This window comes from Orcinus orca, chromosome 4 (assembly GCF_937001465.1).
Source record: "Orcinus orca chromosome 4, mOrcOrc1.1, whole genome shotgun sequence".
Lineage (NCBI taxonomy): Eukaryota > Metazoa > Chordata > Mammalia > Artiodactyla > Delphinidae > Orcinus > Orcinus orca.
The window spans coordinates 52545138-52564829 of NC_064562.1; the positions used below are offsets into that span (position 1 = coordinate 52545138).

The 19692-nt window shown below is 39.1% G+C and overlaps 1 protein-coding gene and 1 long non-coding RNA gene across 2 annotated transcripts in view; one reads left to right on the top strand and one right to left on the bottom strand.

Annotated features, from left to right (window-relative positions):
- The window catches only part of LOC125964348 (uncharacterized), a 725473-nt gene that overhangs the window by 654939 nt on the left and 50842 nt on the right, over window positions 1-19692 (top strand). The window lies entirely within an intron of this gene.
- DCK (deoxycytidine kinase) overlaps window positions 2894-19692 on the bottom strand; it is a 58045-nt gene continuing 41246 nt past the window's right edge. Inside the window, exon 7 of the mRNA XM_033412505.2 lies at window positions 2894-3189. Coding sequence (XP_033268396.1) covers window positions 3169-3189 — 21 coding nt within the window. The 3' untranslated portion in view covers window positions 2894-3168. The remainder of the gene's footprint in view (window positions 3190-19692) is intronic.

Below are 19692 nucleotides of genomic sequence, written 5' to 3' on the forward strand. Positions count from 1 at the left end.
TGATGTACTTCCTCTTGCCATTAAATCTTTGTGCTCACCAAAAACCCTCTCCCCACCTCCCTCATGCCCGCTTCATACCCTAGGGTACAGGAAGGGAGAGAAAGAAACAGAAACCCTCCAGCCCTCCATTTTATCCTTTCCTCCACTTCAACCTCCAATTGCTCAGCTCTGCCAAAATATCTCTCAACTTCACAACTGCATACACACTGTCTTCTCTATTCTGGCATATTTCCTTACTTGCTAGCAAACTCTTACTTATCCTTCAGGTTTCAGCCCACATATCCCTTCCAGAGAGACCTTCTCTGCCCTCTTAGATTAGATTAGGTTCCCCTGCTATGTGTGCCTATAGGGCTCTGTACCTTCTCTTTCATATTTCTTATGTTTTATTGTAACTACTTGTCCCATTTCCTGTCTCCCCCACTAGACCATAAACTCCATGAAGGCGGAAGCCATGTCCATCTTGTTCATTATTATACATCCAGCTTTAACACACTGCTCGGGATTTATCAGCCACTCGGTAAGTAATTATATAAGGAAAAGAGGGTAGTCAGAGAGAATCAAACACCATCTAAGCAGAACCAGTGCAATCAATGAGCAGTAGAGCAAATGAGCAAAAGGCAGCAGATGCAAAGATCACAAAATCCAGCCACTATTAGGAAGCAGCTAAGAAGGAGCTCCCAGTTTTTTCTAATCCTGTACACATCTTTTCTGCTAAATAGCCTGGACTCCTTGCCCTAGTACTATCTGTATAATAGGCACAGCACAATCCATTTGTTGGCTTGGCTGACCTAGGGCCTCTGAAATCTTGGCAGACATCTGCAGGGCCATCTGGCCTTTAGCATCCCTCCTGAAACTCATTTCTGCTCTTCTGTGATCAAATGCTCTGCCCATTGATCTCTTCCAGGATGTAGGGTTTTACTTGCTGTTTGCTGGCTATTGCATCTCACCAAAGAGTAGTACAGAATGGCTTCACACAGCAGTAAGGAAGAGATTCAAGCTGGCCAGGTCGCAAAAGCTCACTGTGAAGCTTAGAATCCCTTCTTAACAAAGTTAGGTTTATAATGTTCTTCCAAAAAGATTATGCTGCTCAAACAGGAAGCTCATATTATACAGTGTGTGACTAACACATATGGTTTTACTGGTCAACAATTTGAAACAAGTTCAATTCCATAGACTAAAGAAAAACAAACTCTCAATTGCTTAACTTTTAGCCTGTTCATTGAAAACTGATGGGGTATATATAAAACAAAAGGCAATAGAGTCAAGCTAAGAAATGTAGAACTTGGCTCTGGGGGACTTCACTGAAGACTGCAGAAGAAAGAGACTTTTCTCATCCCAGGAGAATGAAGACTGTCACATGAGCTGGACATAAGCATAAAACATCCAGCTTCCTGTAATCCTCAAAAAAGTGCAAAGTAAATAAATAAATAACAAAAAACACAGAAGAGAGAACTTCATTAACTTCACTGTGTGTGGTTAATACTCCCTATTAGCATGTGAGGATTTGTCAGAAGACACTCAGAGCTTCCCCGACGATATATAAGGGCTAAGACTCACACAGCTAATAAACCTCTCTAACTAGTTAGCATCATCTATAAAAATACTGCAGCCTTAAATATTATAAAATGGTAGAGCTGAATGTGAATCTCATTGAAAGCATTTTTTCTACATCATAATAAGCACGAGCCCTATTTATAATGTGATGCCAAAAACAGACAGACACTGCTTAATGTTTGGGAAAAGATCTTATATGTGCCACTCCACTGCAGAGGCTCTGCATAGTAAATATGAGTACATTTCCGATCCATTTTTCCTGGGGTCTTTTCCCTCTGAACATCAATATGTAAGCCACAGGAGCTTCGAAGCAGGCAGGAGGAGACATCCTGATAACACAAGACTTGATACTCTGACTGCTTCCCAAACTGCAAAGGATAAAACTCCCTTGCAGCAGAGTCCTGCATTTTATTACTATGTGCCCCACTCCTGGCTTTCCTTGCAATGCCATATCCTCATATTTTCCTCCCAATTAGAAATTCATAAGGGAAATCTGTGTACTAAAAGGTATAACCTGGGATACATGTTAGATCTTTTCCCCCGCAGAGGACAGAGTTACCAGCCCCTTGAGATTTTTTTTTTTTCAAGTCTAGCTGACATTTTGGTGCCAACAACAATTGCTGGTTAAATCAGCTAATCAGCCAAGATGAGGTCTTTTGTTCTCCTGCTTTTGTGACTTCTTTGTTTATTTTTATTTTTATTTTTGAACATTTAAAGTTGCCAACAGGACTTCCTTAGTGGCACAGTGGTTAAGAATCCGCCTACCAATGCAGGGCACACAGGTTCGATCCCTGGTCCGGGAAGATCTCACGTGCCACGGAGCAACTAAGCCCATGTGCCGCAACTGCCGAGCCCACGTGCCCCAACTACTGAAGCCTGCGTGCCCTAGGGCCTGCATGCCGCAACTACTGAGCCTGCGTGCTGCAACTACTGAAGCCTGCATGCCTAGAGCCCGTGCTCCGCAACAAGAGAAGCCACCACAATGAGAAGCCCGCGCACAGCAACGAAGAGTAGCCCCCGCTCGCCGCAACTAGAGAAAGCCCATGCACAGCAGAAGACCCAACACAGGCAAAAAATAAAAATAAAAAATAAAGTTGCCAACAATTCCAAATGGTGTCTCATTATTTCTTTCCAATTTGTTTCCATGTGAAGATAAAAACTATTGTATCCAGACCAAATTATAATAGGATGCATAAATGACCCACCATAAGTCCTACAGATAGATATCCTCCTACAATGGTTTGAAAAGGAATTTTTTTACATCAAGTCACAAAAGGTAAAAATGCAACTCCATACTCCTTTATTACCTATATTCATCATCAACAACAAGAGCAAAGATTTATTGAGTACCCCCCAGTATCACAAGAGGAACTCTCGGAGTTTAAATTAGTAGAGCTAGACCTATGCAGTTTATCAATTCAGAACAAGGTCAGACATTTGCTTACAGAAACAAAAAGGTTTTCCTCTTCCTAGCCATTTATGATTTAAATCTTTTTTTTTTTTTTAAGTAAAGACAGGAAAGAGGTTAAAATGCAAAGCTGGTTTTTTCCCATACATAACTTTCTGACTTACAATAGGTCAAGCATCGGTGCTCAGGTTTACAGCCAGGAGAGGTTATGAAACAGGTATGGGTATCTGTAAAAAGAAAAATAACACTTATTTGATGAATCTTAAATGATATAAATTTTTCATTGAGAGTATGATACCTCATGATACCCAGATCCATATAAGAATCTGTTCATTTCTTCTCTTCTTGCCCCCCTTTCAGGTTCTATTTTTAGCATTCTATTTTTAGATTTCTGCACTCATTGCTGAGGTAATATGATGTGCAAATTTCCATTAACTGGCAAAATACTGAAAAATCAAAAGATTTCTTCCTAGAAAATATATAGGAAATTTGCCTCAGCAAATCTCTGCAAGAACTTCTATAAGGCTATCTACTCCTAATCTCTTACTGAGATTTGAAACACATAAATACAAATATTTCTTTCTAAATGTTTGTCAAAGTGAAAAAGCCCCTATAAGAAAACGTGGGAATATAGAATCCTATTGAAATATAGAAAAATAGAGATCTATTGGAATTCATCAACCATAAAGATTTGGATTCTCTTAAAAACAAAAAACAACAACTCATACTTAAAATAAGTTTTAGTGTAGAATTTGTGGCCAGATTTACCTTACTTAACCAGCAGACTGCTGGTTCTTGTTTATATGTTTACGTGATCTTGTATCTTGTCCCTTAATGAAAAATCATCTTTATATGGTCTTACTGAGTAGTTCTACATATAGTCCACATATGGTTCTCAAAGATTTAATAGTTATTGTATAAACGCAATAAATTTTTTTCATGTTATCTTAGTTGTTATTACAAACACTATCATATTTGGGAGAGGAAAGTCTGCAAAATGTATGCAGTTTTGGAAAATGGGTGCAAAACTAGTGTTAGAAGCCAGGTCCTGACAGAGACATGCAGTATTTCCCAAAGCCTATAACTGTTTATTTTCTGTCCCTGTGAAAGAAATGAAACTTTCAGAATGCCCATAGAATAAAGAGAATACGAATTCGGACTGTGAAAGGACCATGACCCATTGCTGATTACTTGAGAGTTTGGGACTTAACCAACACACCCACCCGCAGCTCATCCTCAGGATTAGCACATCACCGTTTAAAATACTTCTACGATGAATAGTCTTCTGTGTGAATTTACCTTGTGTTCAAGTATTTGCCATTACTTTCTTCTGTGTCTCTGACTATAATCATCACAGTCACTGTTTTGTCTTACTAGAGCCAGTTGAAATAACCAATCTCTGAGTAACCCCTACTAATTATTTGAGACTTGGGAAGAAAGAGACATTTTGAAGAGGTTCCCATTCTACCTTTAGCCTTCGCATTTTTCCCAGAAAAGAATAAACTGTGTCTCTTTCAATAGCATCTGTGTGTGTTTGGCCAAATAACGCCTCAAGGAGCAGTGATACAGCACAGGAGTTATGAGAATGAAGCCAGAGTCACTGAAATCTCAAGCCACAAAGTATTCTCCCTGAACTTGATGGCCTGTCACTATCTTTATCTGCATATATACATGTTTATTTTCCAATAAAAATTTTCATTTAGAGGTAGGTTTAAATAAAGAGTTGAATAGGTTCATGGAAGCCTCAGATAAGTTAAAACATACATACGAGAAAACCCCTTTAAATTATATTTAATGTAGTGGACTTACTGAAGTTACTTTTATAGAATACATTTCAACACAATCTTTCCCAAAAAGGATATTGAACTGTTTTAATTAATATAGAATTGAATTCTATATTAATAGAATTCATATAGAATTCTCAGCACATCAAAAAGCCCATCTTGCCTTTAAAGCATGTTAGAGAATTTTCCATATAAGCTTAAGGTTATAAGAGCTTAATACCAACTCCCTCCTCAGTCCTCCTTGAACACACATAAATACACACACACACACACACACACACACACACACACACACACACACACAGCTCCAGGGAAGAGGCAGAGTTAGATCCCCATATAGACTCCACTGCCAAAATAGAGGTTTCTGCATTCAAGTAAGCTAATAACCATTACTCATAACAAAGATGAACAGAATACTTACTCTAAGCCAGGCACTGCACTACAGCCTTATATGAATTCTTTCATTTAATGCTCAAAACAACTCTATAAGCTATCATGATTTGAGGTTTAGAGAGTTTTTGTAGGTTTAGAGAGAATTGCCAAGTTCACATGGCCAAGGAAGAGTACAGCTAGAATTCAAACTTGGGCTGTCTTACCCCAGAGCCCCTTGCTTTTGCTGTCCCAGTCACAGCATTTTTAGCAACCTCATATAAACCCATGGAGCACCTTTAAGTCACCATTTCAGAGCTTAAAACTTTGTACTCCTTTCTTGTCCTGAAGTTGCCATGTTTTTTAGTTCAAGTGTCAATATACTTCCTTCAACACTGGAGCCAAGTAAGCCAAGAAGGCTTCTAGAATTGAGCCAATGATTAGAATCAGGAAGTAATAATGAAATTTTTAGGCTGTAATAAGGCAACAGTTGGAAGCGTGGGAAAGAAGGCAGCTTCTTTTTCAAAGTAGCTAATTGTCTTATCAACTGAGAAATGGATATATCCAGTTGTGGTATATTCTCAAATAGTAGTTAAAACAAAGGAATTATATCTAATGTAGCAACATGGAAAATATCTGGAAAAACTTAAGCTTGAATGAAGAAATCAAGTTGGAATATGTTATGTACTGAATAATATTATACCTTTAATTCTTAAACCCATAAAATAACATTATATATTGATATGGACACACACATGTAAACAAAATACATAAAAAACACTGATGGGAAGGGGAAAAAAATCTGCCTTGGGAATGGTTACTTCTGGGGAATTTAGGGAGTTACTGGCTAGGGATTAAATAGAGGACTTTGACTATATCTGTAATGTTGTATTTATTTCAAAATGTCTGAGACAAAGTTGGCAAAATGTAAATACTTGTTAAATGTAAGAGGTGATTACATGGTATCTGTTATATTCGTTTCTATAAATTCCTGAATATGTGAGAGTTTGTTATTTCAACATAATGTTCTGAATGTTTGAAATAGTTTATCATTTCAACTGCACAACTGAGGTGGGAAAAGTTATGAGAAATAGATAATTATGTATTGTGAGATGGGGAATGTATTGATATATAATTCACGCTCTCTTCTGAGGAAAGAGAAAGACCAGCCACTGTTGAATGCAAGGAGCATAGAGCAGTTTTGTGGCCATCTGAGCACGCAGTCTGGGGAGGGGGAAGATGTCAAAGTAGTGGTTAGATAAAACACGGGAGGAGAAAAGGGGATGAGAGAATATAGTGTTCTGTTGTGGGCGTGGTGGGGGGAGTCATATGTAAATGAAATGTCTGAAACCTGAACTATAACTGACTGCAAATGCAGAGTCCTGGCTGGGCTGGAGCTGAGACTCAGACACACCCAAGTTAAGGAGAATAAGAGGACACCCAGCACCCTTTTTCCCTCCTGCAGACACAGAATTTATTGAAATAAACTGGATTACTTGAGACTGTGGATCCGCCTGGGAAAATAATTAAATCCTGACCCCAGTTAGGTTTCACACATATACAACTATGTCTGTTTAATTGAGGGAAACTCAAGTAAAATCAGAAATAACAAGAGACAACAGAAAACTTACCAAAGGGAGCTAAGTGTCTGGTGCAGTAAATTCAGCAAAAGAACCCGGTGGAGGGCAGAGAATTTAGCAGCTCGGAGCAGTACCCAAGAGGAAACGGGCATTCCAGCAGCATGTTCGAGCCCTATACCTATGAATTAACAGCTGTCTCACAACTTAGAAACTTTGGGGCACAAGCCTTTGTACCATTCCCAAAACTGAAGAAAGAAAAACTCTGTTTTTCATTCTCAAAAACAAAATTGGTGAAACTATTAGCAAAGATCCCAAATGAGAAGGTGTTGGTGGCAGCAAAGTCCCAGCTTACCAGGCTCAAAGGCAGCTGCAACATCAGAGTTCCAACCAGATTACTTCCAGGTGGAAGTTCTGGCTGCAGCAGGAGCAATGCAGTTCAACTCAAAAGACAGCACTATTTATCTAACTCATTGTGTTTTAAGCCTCACCAAGCCTGTTCTAGAACTCTTTGTCTTCACCATGAACACAGAGCAAGGAAGCATTCTTTCTCTGACTTTGCAAAAGCTCCACTGGCTGAGGTGCCTGAGACAAGAGCCATACCGAGGCAGTGATGGCAGCATTGTGGCAGGCTGGCACCAACAAGGCAGCCCTTCCCAATGAGGCAGCCCTTCGCTGGGATCTGCAGCTAGACTGCAGTAGCAACAGCAGAGTTCCAGTTTTTGCAGCTGTGGCAATTCAGTTTAGGAAGCCCCAGAATTGAGCTCTAGCCCGGACTCATTATGGATAAAGGAAAAGCATCTTGTAGGGGAGTTTCCACAAATAAATGGAGGAGGGGGACTCCACACAAAGCATAATGGGTAGGTGAGGTGTAGAGGAATTGAGATGTGAATGTTTTTGTGCTCCTAAGGTGGGAAAGGCTGAGATGTTCAAGTTACCTTAACTTGCTACTTGAAAGACGGAACATTTATGAAAGTCTTTGTGCTTCAGAGGGAAAAAAACCATAATAAAATAAAGCAAAACACAAGTTTGAATTAGATCATTCTTTGCAATGTTTTTGCATCCCTCTAAGATATGAAATCCTCTCAGAGGATTTTTTTGGTTAAGCAAACAAGGAATGGGAAGGGGGGAGGAAAAGAAAGAAGAAACTGCAAATGATCAAATATATCCACTTACAGTATGTTGACAATCTCTTCAATTGTAAGCAATGAGAAACATGTAATACTTGAGCCTGTTTTAAATGAAACTTGGTGTAATAGCTAGAATTTTAGCCTGAAGCCTGATGGTATAAGGGGAGAGGTGACAGCACCCCTGCAGCAGGGATGACAGAAGACAGAAATCCAGGTGAAATGAGGAGGGGCTAAGCCATAACAGTGACCACAGAGCTGGCTCCAAAGATAAAAAGCCCCCCAACTCACCCCCAAACATTTAAAAGCCCGTAACACAAGCCATCCTCAATTTACAAAGCATTTAAATATACGAAGAAAGGAAAAATTATGGAAGTGAGAAAGGCAGGAGAAGTAGAAACACCAGAGATAATTCTGATGCAGTGTTGAGCATTGTCCAGAAACATGGGTGGAAAGGGAAGCTAGTCATCCTCTTAAATGTGTCCTACGTGGAGAAGCATTTTACCCAATTGGTTTGTTGAAAGTGCAGGTACCCTTACTCACCCAGCACTTTGCCCATGTCAAGAATCATGCTGGCTTCCCTGAGAGATCCTCCTCTGCCTTAAGCGGTTCCATCAGTTGCTGTCTGAGAAGGCGGCAAAGGGAGAGTGCACACTGACCCTAGCGGGCCCAGCCCAGCCTCCTTAAGAGGGCAGATGGGACACATGTGAGCTGTCTCTACCTTCCTGAGTCTTGCACAGGTATAAACGCATAAGCGTCACAGCAAAGGATCACATGGGGACCAAAAGAGGTGCACGCATGCTGAACTCCTGCTGTCAAGGTAACAACTACCTTCAATTCCTGGCAACAGGATCCTTCCGGACCTGCTGTCAGAGAAGCTAAGGGATTAGCCAGACTTTTCCCTCTAGGGAGGTCACTGCCCTCCAGAGGGCAGATCAATATATTAATCCCCCCAGAGAAGACTGTCAGCATTGCTCAGCTGTGGGGGACACAGCCCATAGCCTTTACACTTCACACCTTCTTACTACTTCCAATACAGACTTAGTACCCACAGAAGAGTCTACCTCCAGTTAGTGACATACGATGGCTTGCTGGCATCCTGGTCTCTGTGGAAAATGGTCCATCATCAAATCACAGCAATTCCTTTTGGTGAAATTCAAACCTTATCATAATGGGACTTGAGGATTTGATGATACCTGGAGATCATTCTGGCTACAGAATCTTTAAAGAAATAGCATGCCTGAAATTCAAAGCACAAAAGGACATACCACTTCTACAGCCATAGGCGTTTTAACACATTGCATATGCGCACATGTTTCCCCTGTCTTGACCAAATAATAGGTTTGGAAGAGGAATGCATAGCAATTATAAGACCCCAAAGCCCCCTCCTCTCCCCAGGAGGTGTCTCGAGAGCAATATCAGAATTCTCTCAGCAACGAACAACTGACACCACTTTCCTGCAATCCTGGCTCCCTGAGATGACGGCAAGGCCTCTGAGAGTTTTACCTCTGTCATAGAAGCACCGTAAAGCTGACAAAGAACAAACATTATGTCACAATTCCACCAAAGTAGAGAATAGCTCTTCATGACTCTGTTCTTAAATTATTATATGGATCCCAAAACAGCAATGCTTTGCTCCTCCAATGTTCCCAAGATTTTCATGAAAAAATCTCTTTGACATTTTACTCGCAGGCCCTCCCTAGCACTCAGACAGGGAACCGTGGGAACTGGACAGAGTATGAGCTTAATGAAGAATCCTCAACGTGCCCCCAAATTATCCCACCCCCACCAACCCTAGGCTGCCGCCAGCCCTTATTCCTTTAGGATGATTTATTGCCGAGCAGGCTGCTCAGGCCACTTTGTAGATAGACTCCTAGAGACCTTGCAAATTTAAGGAAGCCTGAGACACAGACCTCCCAGAATGATCAAACCTGGGATAAACACAGTTAAGGTGACTTTATTTATGACCATGTACATCATTCTCTCAAGGAAAATGACTTCCTCACAATGGAAGACAAAACTATCATTAAACAAGAGAGAAGGGCTTCAACTAAGCAAGAGCAAAGATTCTGCACGTGTCCACATTTACACACCCGAGAGAGGACTGGAGTGTGCTGAGGAAAATCAGAGTCAGAAAGCTCATAGCTTGAAAAATTCTTTCTTTGGGTGACCTCTCTAACCAAGGATCAAGGCTCTTCTATTGTCAGACACATGGAATCAAGGAGATGTCTGACAACTATCTCTCTTAATCACAATTTCCTCAACTGTGAATATCAAGGGACGTTAACTTTTGAGAATCTGAGAGCTACAGATCTTCCCCCCAGAAAAACAAACACAAACACTTATATACAAAATTTTGCACATAATTTTCGGAGGATAAGTTTCACAGATCTTAAAATTCAGGTTAAGGAACCCCGAACTAGATGATTTCTGAGATTTCTTCCAACTCTAAGATGAGTTTATGGAAGTTCTGGTTAAACTTGACAGATTAAACAATCTCATTTTTCTCTACTCCCTCCTAAAAACTTACCAGAAAAATGAAAACAACCAGAAAAATAATAAAAGGTGAGGAGACGTTAACAAAATAACAGAAAGTAGAAAGTAGATGGACAAGTCAAACTGACTTAGCTGAGCAGAGATTTAAGCAGCTGCACAGAAACCATTCAATTCACCACCCAGAATACTGGAATGGCTCTGAAACTGAAGGCACTAGTACCTATGAAAGTAAAAGTGAGAAGGGAAGTCAATCAAGGTTTACTCTCTTGTACAGGCTCTACCAAAGCCCAGTAACTACTTTTGTATTCTTTTTTGTAAAGAGGAGCCCCTAAATTGTATAGCTTTATGCCCCAATAATCTTGAATTTGTCCTTCAGTGTGGCTGAAACAAAGATAAGTTGAAAGTCTTTATTAGAAAAAGTTAGATTCCAAGATGCTCTTCCTCAACCAGGGAATTACTGTGTTGTACACCTGAAACTAACATAATGTAAATTAACTATAGTTCAGTTGAAAACTATCTGGAACATAGTGGACATTCAACTAGTATGTGATAAGTAGATGAAGAATAAGTGAATTAATGAATTAATGAATGCCAATTGTACATTCAACAATGATTTGATGCACTTTGAGGGCCCAAAATGTGTTAACTTCTAGAACCCCTTCATGGGACCACAGTACTCCTATATCCAAATCTTTTCTCATGCTATCTTTTCTCCATAGAATACATCCTTTTTTCTTATAGTTTCTAGAATCTCGTCTTTTCTTATGAAGGTTTTTCCAAGTAATGAGCTGAAAAGAGGCCCATTCTATCTAAACATGCATTTTCCTGCAACTCACACTTGATTAACATAAATACGTTTGTACTGATTTTTCTAAATAATGTATAATCATTCAGTATATTTGCAAGATAGTAATTCTTTTGTCTTTTAATGTACAGAAAAAAGTCTTAATTATCTATTTTTATTGGAAGAAACTGAGTGCAATAGGAGAAAAAACAAGAGAAGTACGGTCCATATCAAATCTTGCTTTCAAATTCTTAGGCATCATTAAGCAGAATACATAACAAAACCATCTGCTACAATGTTCATTATTTCTTATTTACTTTTCCCCCTATATAGTGTATAACCAAACTTTGTCAAACAAAATATTGATCCTCTTTAACTGGGGAAAAGTATAAAAACAAATACAAACAAAATAGCAAGAATAGCAAGTAGCTTATTCATTAGCATGGATAATGAAGAGTTGAGTAAACATCTTATTTTGGTCTATCTTTGTCTACCTAACATAGAGTGTGCTGGGTAGAAAAAGATAGAAACCAAAATTAAAAGTATATACTCTAAGAACTCCAGGATCATTTTTCACTAACCAACTTCCTACAGAGCCTTCACACATATCCTATTATATTCGATTTTTTAAAGTTCATATTTATAAAACATTTCAAAAAATAAATGACTTCTGATGCTAAGTGACAAATACATTCCCATATGCTACAGAAGAATCAAGTACATTACAGAAAACAAAAACAAACCTGTACATTAAAGTGCCAAGGATTAAAGAAAATTCTTTTATTCATTCAACCAATGTTTATCTAGCATCTGCTTCATTTTCCAGATACCATTCTAGGCACTGAGAACACAGTAGTAAACAACACAAGTCCCTGCTCTGGTGGAGTTTACATTCTAGTGTAGGAAGACAGACTATAGACAAATACATAATTTGTCAGGTGGTGATAAAAACAGTAAACAAACACAAAGCATGGTAAAGGGAACAGTGGGAGACAGAGGCAGGTAGTCAGGGTAGTCAGCTAAGACCTGATTAATAAGATGACATTTGAGTAGAGACCTGAAGGAAGTGCTGGAGTTAGCCATGAAAAGATCTCGGGGGATAGCAACCCAGGCAGGGCAACCATCAGGACAAAGTCCCTGGGACAAGTGTGCTTTGTATACTCAAGAACAGCAGAGTCCAGTCTGCTGTGAAGCCAGCAAGGAAGAAAGCAGTAAGAAGTGGAGATCATGAAGTACCTTATAGAGAATAGTAAGGTCTTTTGTCTTGCCTCTGATTGAAATGAGAGACAAAAGAAGGGATTAGATTTCCCTTATCCTACTGAAGAAGTCAGTCCTTCATTTCTACCTGGGATGGAGTAGAAGGAAGGAAAGGAATACATTAACAGGAATCACAATACCAAGGAGGGAAGAGACTAGTCCTGGTGAACAAGAGACTGATTGGAAATCCACTTAAGATCATAATATGTGGCTCTTGCAATTTTTATCTGAAAACACTGTTAATAGCAGGCTGACATTCATGATTTCCTTCCATCCTAAATGCAGTAACCTCCTATTTTCCCATCAGGTGAGACAGGAATGCTAGTCTAAATTCAGCCTAATCATGGTGCCAATAATAGCACAAGTGTGAAGAGCACTTCTGAGCTGAAGATCCCCAATTTCTGCTTCTGAATTAAGCCTTGTTACATGTCCTCCAGGTTCAGGTTAATCACCATCCTGCGGTGAGCAAACTCAAAGGAGAGGCATCGACACTCTAACAAAGCTAGACCTCAGAACAAATTACCAAGCACTAGCCAGGCAAATGTGCCAGCATGCAGTAATCTCGTCTTTCTAGTTGCTGTATTTTTAGCAGTCACTGCTGAGCAACTCATTTTCCCACACTGAGGCTACTAGAGTAATTTTCCAACAGAACTTGCACAAAATATCACCAGCCTAATTTGTTTAACCTTCATAAGCTTTCTTTCTCTCCCTTCCTTCTTCCTTCCTTCCACCCTTCACTCCTCCCTCCCTTCCTTTCTTTTCCTTAGTAATCATAGCTACATTTTGGGCCTAAATTGTCTCCTTTAGAGGTGAAGTCTCTCCCTGCTTTAGGGAAAGAACTTTTCTGTGTTTAATTTTAATGGTAAATTAGGTTCAAAAAAACAACATCTGTTTTCAGCAATATTAAGATTGTACTGTGAAGTTCAAGTCCTCTTGGTGAATTCTCTTTCTAGTGAAATATTTTTGTGGTTATTGCTGCAAAAGAAAACTATTTTGTTCTTCAAAACGGATGCCAGTCAGGGAGCTCTATGGGAATTCCTGCTTCCTCAAGTTTCAGCCTATTCTTCTCTTTACAGCTACCATCACCTGGTCCTTATCTTCCCACACCCACTGGGATTTGAAGACTCTCATTTATTGTTCATCACTATGCAGAAAAAGAAATGTAACAGAAATTCAAATTGCGATGATGTCACAACAAAATTTTAAATCTCACCTAGTTCTTCAGGTAATTAATTCCTATTCTATACTGACATCTAACTGGAGACAAGCAAATCTCTTTAGCACCTTTCCTGAATTTTCTTAGGAAGTGTCATCCATCAAGTGTTTATTAGGCATTATTATGTGCCAGGTATTGTTCTAGGTCCTAAAGATATAAAACAAAGCAAACAAACAAAGATTAATAAATCCCTGCTATTGTTTCCAGTGGAAGGAAACATGCACTAGCTTGGGGGACTGTGATAATACCATAGAAGAAAATGAGACAGGGAAAGAGGATAGGAAGGATTGGGGCAGGGAGCAGGTGCAATTTAAAACAGGTGGTCGGTCATACTGAGTGAAGTAAGTCAGACAGAGAAAGAGAAGTATCATTTATATGCAGAATCTAAAAAGAAATGATACAAATGAACTTATTTACAAAACAGAAACAGACTCAGAGAAGGAATTTATGGTTGGGGGGGGAGGGTGCGGGGAAGGAATAGTTAGGGAGTTTGGGATAGACATGGACACACCGCCATATCTGGGCTTCCCTGGTGGCACAGTGGTTAAGAACCTGCCTGCCAATGCAGGGGACACAGGTTCGAGCCCTGCTCTGGGAAGACCCCACATGCCGCGGAGCAACTAAGCCCGTGAGCCACAACTACTGAGCCTGCGCATCTAGAGCCTGTGCTCCACAACAAGAGAAGCCACGACAATGAGAAGCCCGCGCACCGCGATGAAGAGTAGCCCCCGCTCGCCGCAACTAGAGAAAGCCTGCGCACAGAAATGAAGACCCAACACAGCCAAAAATAAATAAATAAATAAATTTATAAAATACAATAGATAACCAACAAGGACCTACTGTATAGCGCAGGGAACTCCGCTCAATATTATGTAACAACATAAATGGGAAAAGAATTTGAAAAAGAATAGATACATATATATGTATAACTGAACCACTTTGATTTATACCTGAAACTGTCACAAAATTGTTAATCAACTATATTCAAATATAAAATAAAAAGTTTAAAAAATAAAATAGGTGGTCAGGGAAGGTATCACTGAGAAGATTCATTTGAACAAATACATGGAAGATTTGAACATACAAGATACCCTTTCAGGAAGCATTTTGACTTTCTAAAAGTCATTTCCTTTCTGAAAACGTGTCCTCTGTGGTGGTTTTAAGGAAACATATTTTATAGCCTTTTTGATCACTTTACACAAATTTAACTATGTTAGCTCAAAGGTGACCATTCTCATCATTATTATCTAATATTGTTCTGGAGGAAAACAGTGGCCAATGCAATTGGTCAACGACGAAATTAGTTATAAAAATAGAAAAGGAATAGGTAAACATTATAATTTGTAGACCATCTAACAATTGCTTTCAGCTTAAAGAAGGAACAAAAATCAATTAAAATTAAAAGAGAAATCAGCAATGTGAATGGTTACAAAATTAATATGTAAGTATTAATTGCCTTCATATGTATTAATAGCAACAACAATCAGTTTAAAAATACAAATGGGCTTCCCTGGTGGCGCAGTGGTTGAGAGTCCGCCTGCCGATGCAGGGGACGCGGGTTCGTGCCCCGGTCCGGGAGGATCCCGCATGCCGCAGAGCAGCTAGGCCCGTGAGCCATGGCCGCTGGGCCTGCGCGTCCGGAACCTGTGCTCCGCAGCGGGAGAGGCCACAACAGTGAGAGGCCCGTGTACCGCAAAAATAAATAAATAAATAAAAATAAAAATACAAAGGAAGATAAAAATCTCATTTACAATAAGAACAGAACATGGCAAAATATTTAGGAATAAACTTGACAAGAAATGTGCAAGAACTTTGAAGAAAATTTTGAAATACTACTAAGTGCAAAAAATAACCTTTAATACATGAAAATGAATATCAAGTTCATGATTAGGAAGACTCAACATCATGAAGATAGCAATTCTCCCTAATTTAAATCTATAGTTTAATATGATCCCAATAAAAATACCATCAGGGGCTTCCCTGGTGGCGCAGTGGTTGATAATCTGCCTGCTAATGCAGGGGACACGGGTTCGAGCCCTGGTCTGGGAGGATCCCACAAGGCGCGGAGCAACTGGTCCCGTGAGCCACAACTACTGAGCCTGCGCGTCTGGAGCCTGTGATCCGCAACAAGAGAGGCCGCCATAGTGAGAGGCCCGCGCGCCGCGATGAAGAGTGGCCCCCGCTTGCCACAACTAGAGAAAACCCTCGCACAGAAACGAAGACGCAACACAGCAAAAATAAATTAATTAATTAATAAACTCCTACCCGCGACATCTTCTTTTAAAAAAAAAAATACCATCAGAATTTTTGTCAGAAAAACAGTAAGGTATATTTAAAGTGCATATGGAAAAGAAAAAATGCCAAAAGGCTGTGAAACTCTAAAAATATAAAATTAATAATAAGAAGGGAACAAGCCTACTAAAATTATTTTTATTTTGAAACTTCACCAATTAAAATAGTGCAGTGCCACTGAATGACTGACAGATGAATGAAACAGAATAGAAGGTCTAGAAATAGACATAAATATATTAGGGAATTTAATATAAAGGTGGCATTGCACATCATTAATGGGAGATGGATTATTAAGTAAACAGTTCTGGAACAAGTAGGTTAGCTATATAAAAATTTTTGTCATATCATTTATACCAAAATAAATGTTTGGTACATACAAGTTTTAAACATTAAAAAAAACCATAAAGCATAGACTCAGAGTAGGGAGGGCCTTACTAATTATAACACAAAACCATGAAATCATTAAAAACTGATCAATTCAAGTACATGAAAATTTTAAATTTCCACATAGCACAAATGCTGTAAGCAAAAATTTTTTTAAAAAATTTCAACAAGTATAAAAAGGAATACCCACACATTGCTGGTAGAAGTATATAAATTGGTACCGGCTCTATTGAGAGCAATTTGGCATTATTAAAATTAAATCTTAAGTGTATACATCTTTGACTCAGAAATTTCTTCTAGGAATTTGTCCCAAGTATTTATTGATAAATGAGAGAAAAGACATATACAAAGATATTTATGCATTATTTAAAATATCAAAATATTGAACCAAATGGGATACATCTATGTAATGGAATCATATGCGACCTTCTAAGAGTAAGGCAAATCTGTATGTACTGATATGAAATGATCTCCAAGATCACTATTATCTTCCCTTAGCCCAGGAGCAGAAACAGAGACCCAAAAACCCAATGGATTAAGTTTGAGACAGAAAAAGTATGGATGTATGCTTCTAGCTTAGCTTTTTTGTCCCCAAAGAGTTAATATGCCTGAAGCTAAGATAGAGACAAGAGAGATGGAGAACAGACCTGGATGGGGTCCAGGACTGGAGGCCCTTTCAAAGTGGGAGTGGGAAATTTTTAGGCCCAGAAACATAGAGAAAAGGACTCCATGATGAGTTATTCTTAATGTGTACCCCACACTGACACTTTGCCTCTGAACATTAACCATCTAACCAGCCTGGACACTCTTAAGATGTCCCTTGAAGAGTGAGTGGGACTTAGTGTGGGGAATCTGGACATCCTATGTGGAGATGGATACCTAAGGGAAAACTCTGCCCACTGACCAGTATGGAACTGAATAGAAGCAGTTGGGAATTTCTGTCTTTAGGAAATGATGGATGCTGTCATATATGTCATCCCAAGGAATTTGAACTTACTCTCAATTCCCAAACTTTGTATCAATCATTCCCATTCATGATGTCTTCTGTGAAAAACACTGTGAAAGATGGCTCTCCTGACATAACTAATTTATGGTGATGGAAATGAGAATAGTGGTTATCCTAATAATGTAAAGAAAATGTAGCGTGGGACTTCCCTGGTTGCTCAGTGGTTAAGAATCCACCTGCCAATACAGGGGACATGGGTTCAAGCCCTGGTCTGGGAAGATTCCCACATGCCACGGAGCAACTAAGCCCATGTGCCACTACTACTGAACCTGCGCTCTAGAGCCCGCGAGACACAACTACTGAAGCCCGCGCGCCCTAGAGCCTGTGCTTGGCAGCAAGAGAAGCCACTGCAATGAGAAGCCTGCGCACTGCAAGGAAGAGTTGCCCCCGCTCGCCACACTAGAGAAAGTCCTCGTGCAGCAACGAAGACCCAACGAGGCCAAAAATAAATAAATAAATTTATTAAAAAAAGAAAATGTAGTGAGAAAAGGAATTCAAATGTTGGTAATGTCAGTGGGGGGCACATCTAAGAGCCTTCTGTGGTACTGAAAATGTTCTGTATATTGATGGGAGGCAGTTAGATGCATGTAAACATACTTTTAAATGTTTGCTTAAAATTTACAGATCACTGTATATAAATTACACCTCAGTTTTAAAAAACTAACCTGGGATTTCCTTCAATTCAGCCACAACCTACTTGGGCCTGAGTTACCCACATTCCTCTCTTTCTCCCCCATGAAGGGTCAAACTCACCTGTTCAGCAAAATTCCAATGCCAGATAGTACAAATGCAAAGTCACAAGGAAAGCAGAAACACAACCATATTTAGCTGGTGTAGAGATCAAAGAAAAGTAAATAATGAACTGTGGCTTCATCAAACATTTACAGACAAGTACAGGGCAGAACAAAGCAGCCAATAATCAAGATATACGTTCGGATTATATTTGCTTTAGAACAATTTATTTTCAAATTTGCGATTGGCTTTTAAGTCTTTCATTTAACTCTAACATTTTATTAAAAGATTATAACAAAATTTTGGTTAATTGTGGTTTTATAAAACTATAATCTTTTAGTGCTTTTAAAAATACTTCTTAAAATTTAAAAAAATACTTTTTTGAAATTTTGTACTTGCATTGCCCTACAGTCCAGTGACCTATATGTGTCAAAGCAGCTGCAAGAACTCTAGTAAGACTAAGAAAAATCTGAATTCCTTTTCACACTACATTTTCTTTTGTCTGCACGTGTGGGAGACTTATCTACTTTCGGGAAGGTGTTGTGGAGATTTACTTTCCTTAGTTCTGAGCCTCTTCTTGTTTCAGTCAAAAATACAACACTCCCTACTATCCTATTCCCACTCCCCTTACTTCTCAACAGAAGTAATTTTTGGTGTGAGGGTAAAGAGCAAAATAAAGTCATAGGCCAAGGGTGGCCAAAGTCAATGACCTCTGTGGCAAACCCAAATAAGCTTGCTCCTACCAGAAACCACAATTTGAGGGGTGTGGGATAAGCAAAGTAACTGAAAAACAAACTGCCACAAGAAGGAGGGCTAATGGTAGGAAGGAGCTGCATTGAATTCACCCAACAGCACCATTTTGTCCTACCAACTATACTTTCTTCTGTAGAAATCCTATGAATTTTGAGCTCATAGCAATATGAGGCCAGGAAACAATCAGATATCAAAGAGAAGAAAGCATTTGATAGTATTAATAGCAATCATTCCCAACTGTATTCATTTTTTCCCCCTCTTGGAAAAAAATGACAAAGAAAATACAGCATTTATTCCAGCCCCGCTGAAATACATCTGCCTGGAATTGTTTCTATTATTTTTGAATCAAAAACATCTTATCTTTTAAACTTTTATTATCACACCATTTTTGTAAAGACCTTACACCACTGAATCCCCCCAGAATGGACAGCTGTGTTATTATGGAAAGGGAAAGAACCTGGATCTAGACTATCTAATTAGAAAATCATGGCTTTGCCACTTACTGGATATAAAAAGGAAGATAACATCTAGCTTTACAAAGGTGTCATAAGAGGTAAAAACTTTTGTACCCTGTAACAACTTGCACAAATGTAAGGCATGAGAGAAGCAGTATTAAAGTGGAAAGGACAGAGGCTTTGGTCTAGGGAGACCCTGGTTCAAAACTCAGCAGTATCACTTTGACCAAGTTAAGTTCCCTGAACTCAATTGCTCCATCTGGATTGTTGCAAGGATTAAATATTAACTTTTATAAAGGTCCAGACACTTAACAGATATCCAATAAATGACAGCTCTTATTTTGAAGATTTTTTTCCTTTCCTTTAGTCACTTTTCATTCATTTATTCAACAAATGTTTATTGAGTAATAGGCATTGCACTACGGTGTAATGGTAAGACATATACAATTCCTATCTTCATGGAGTTATTGTCTAGCTGGGAACTCAAACAGAAAATTA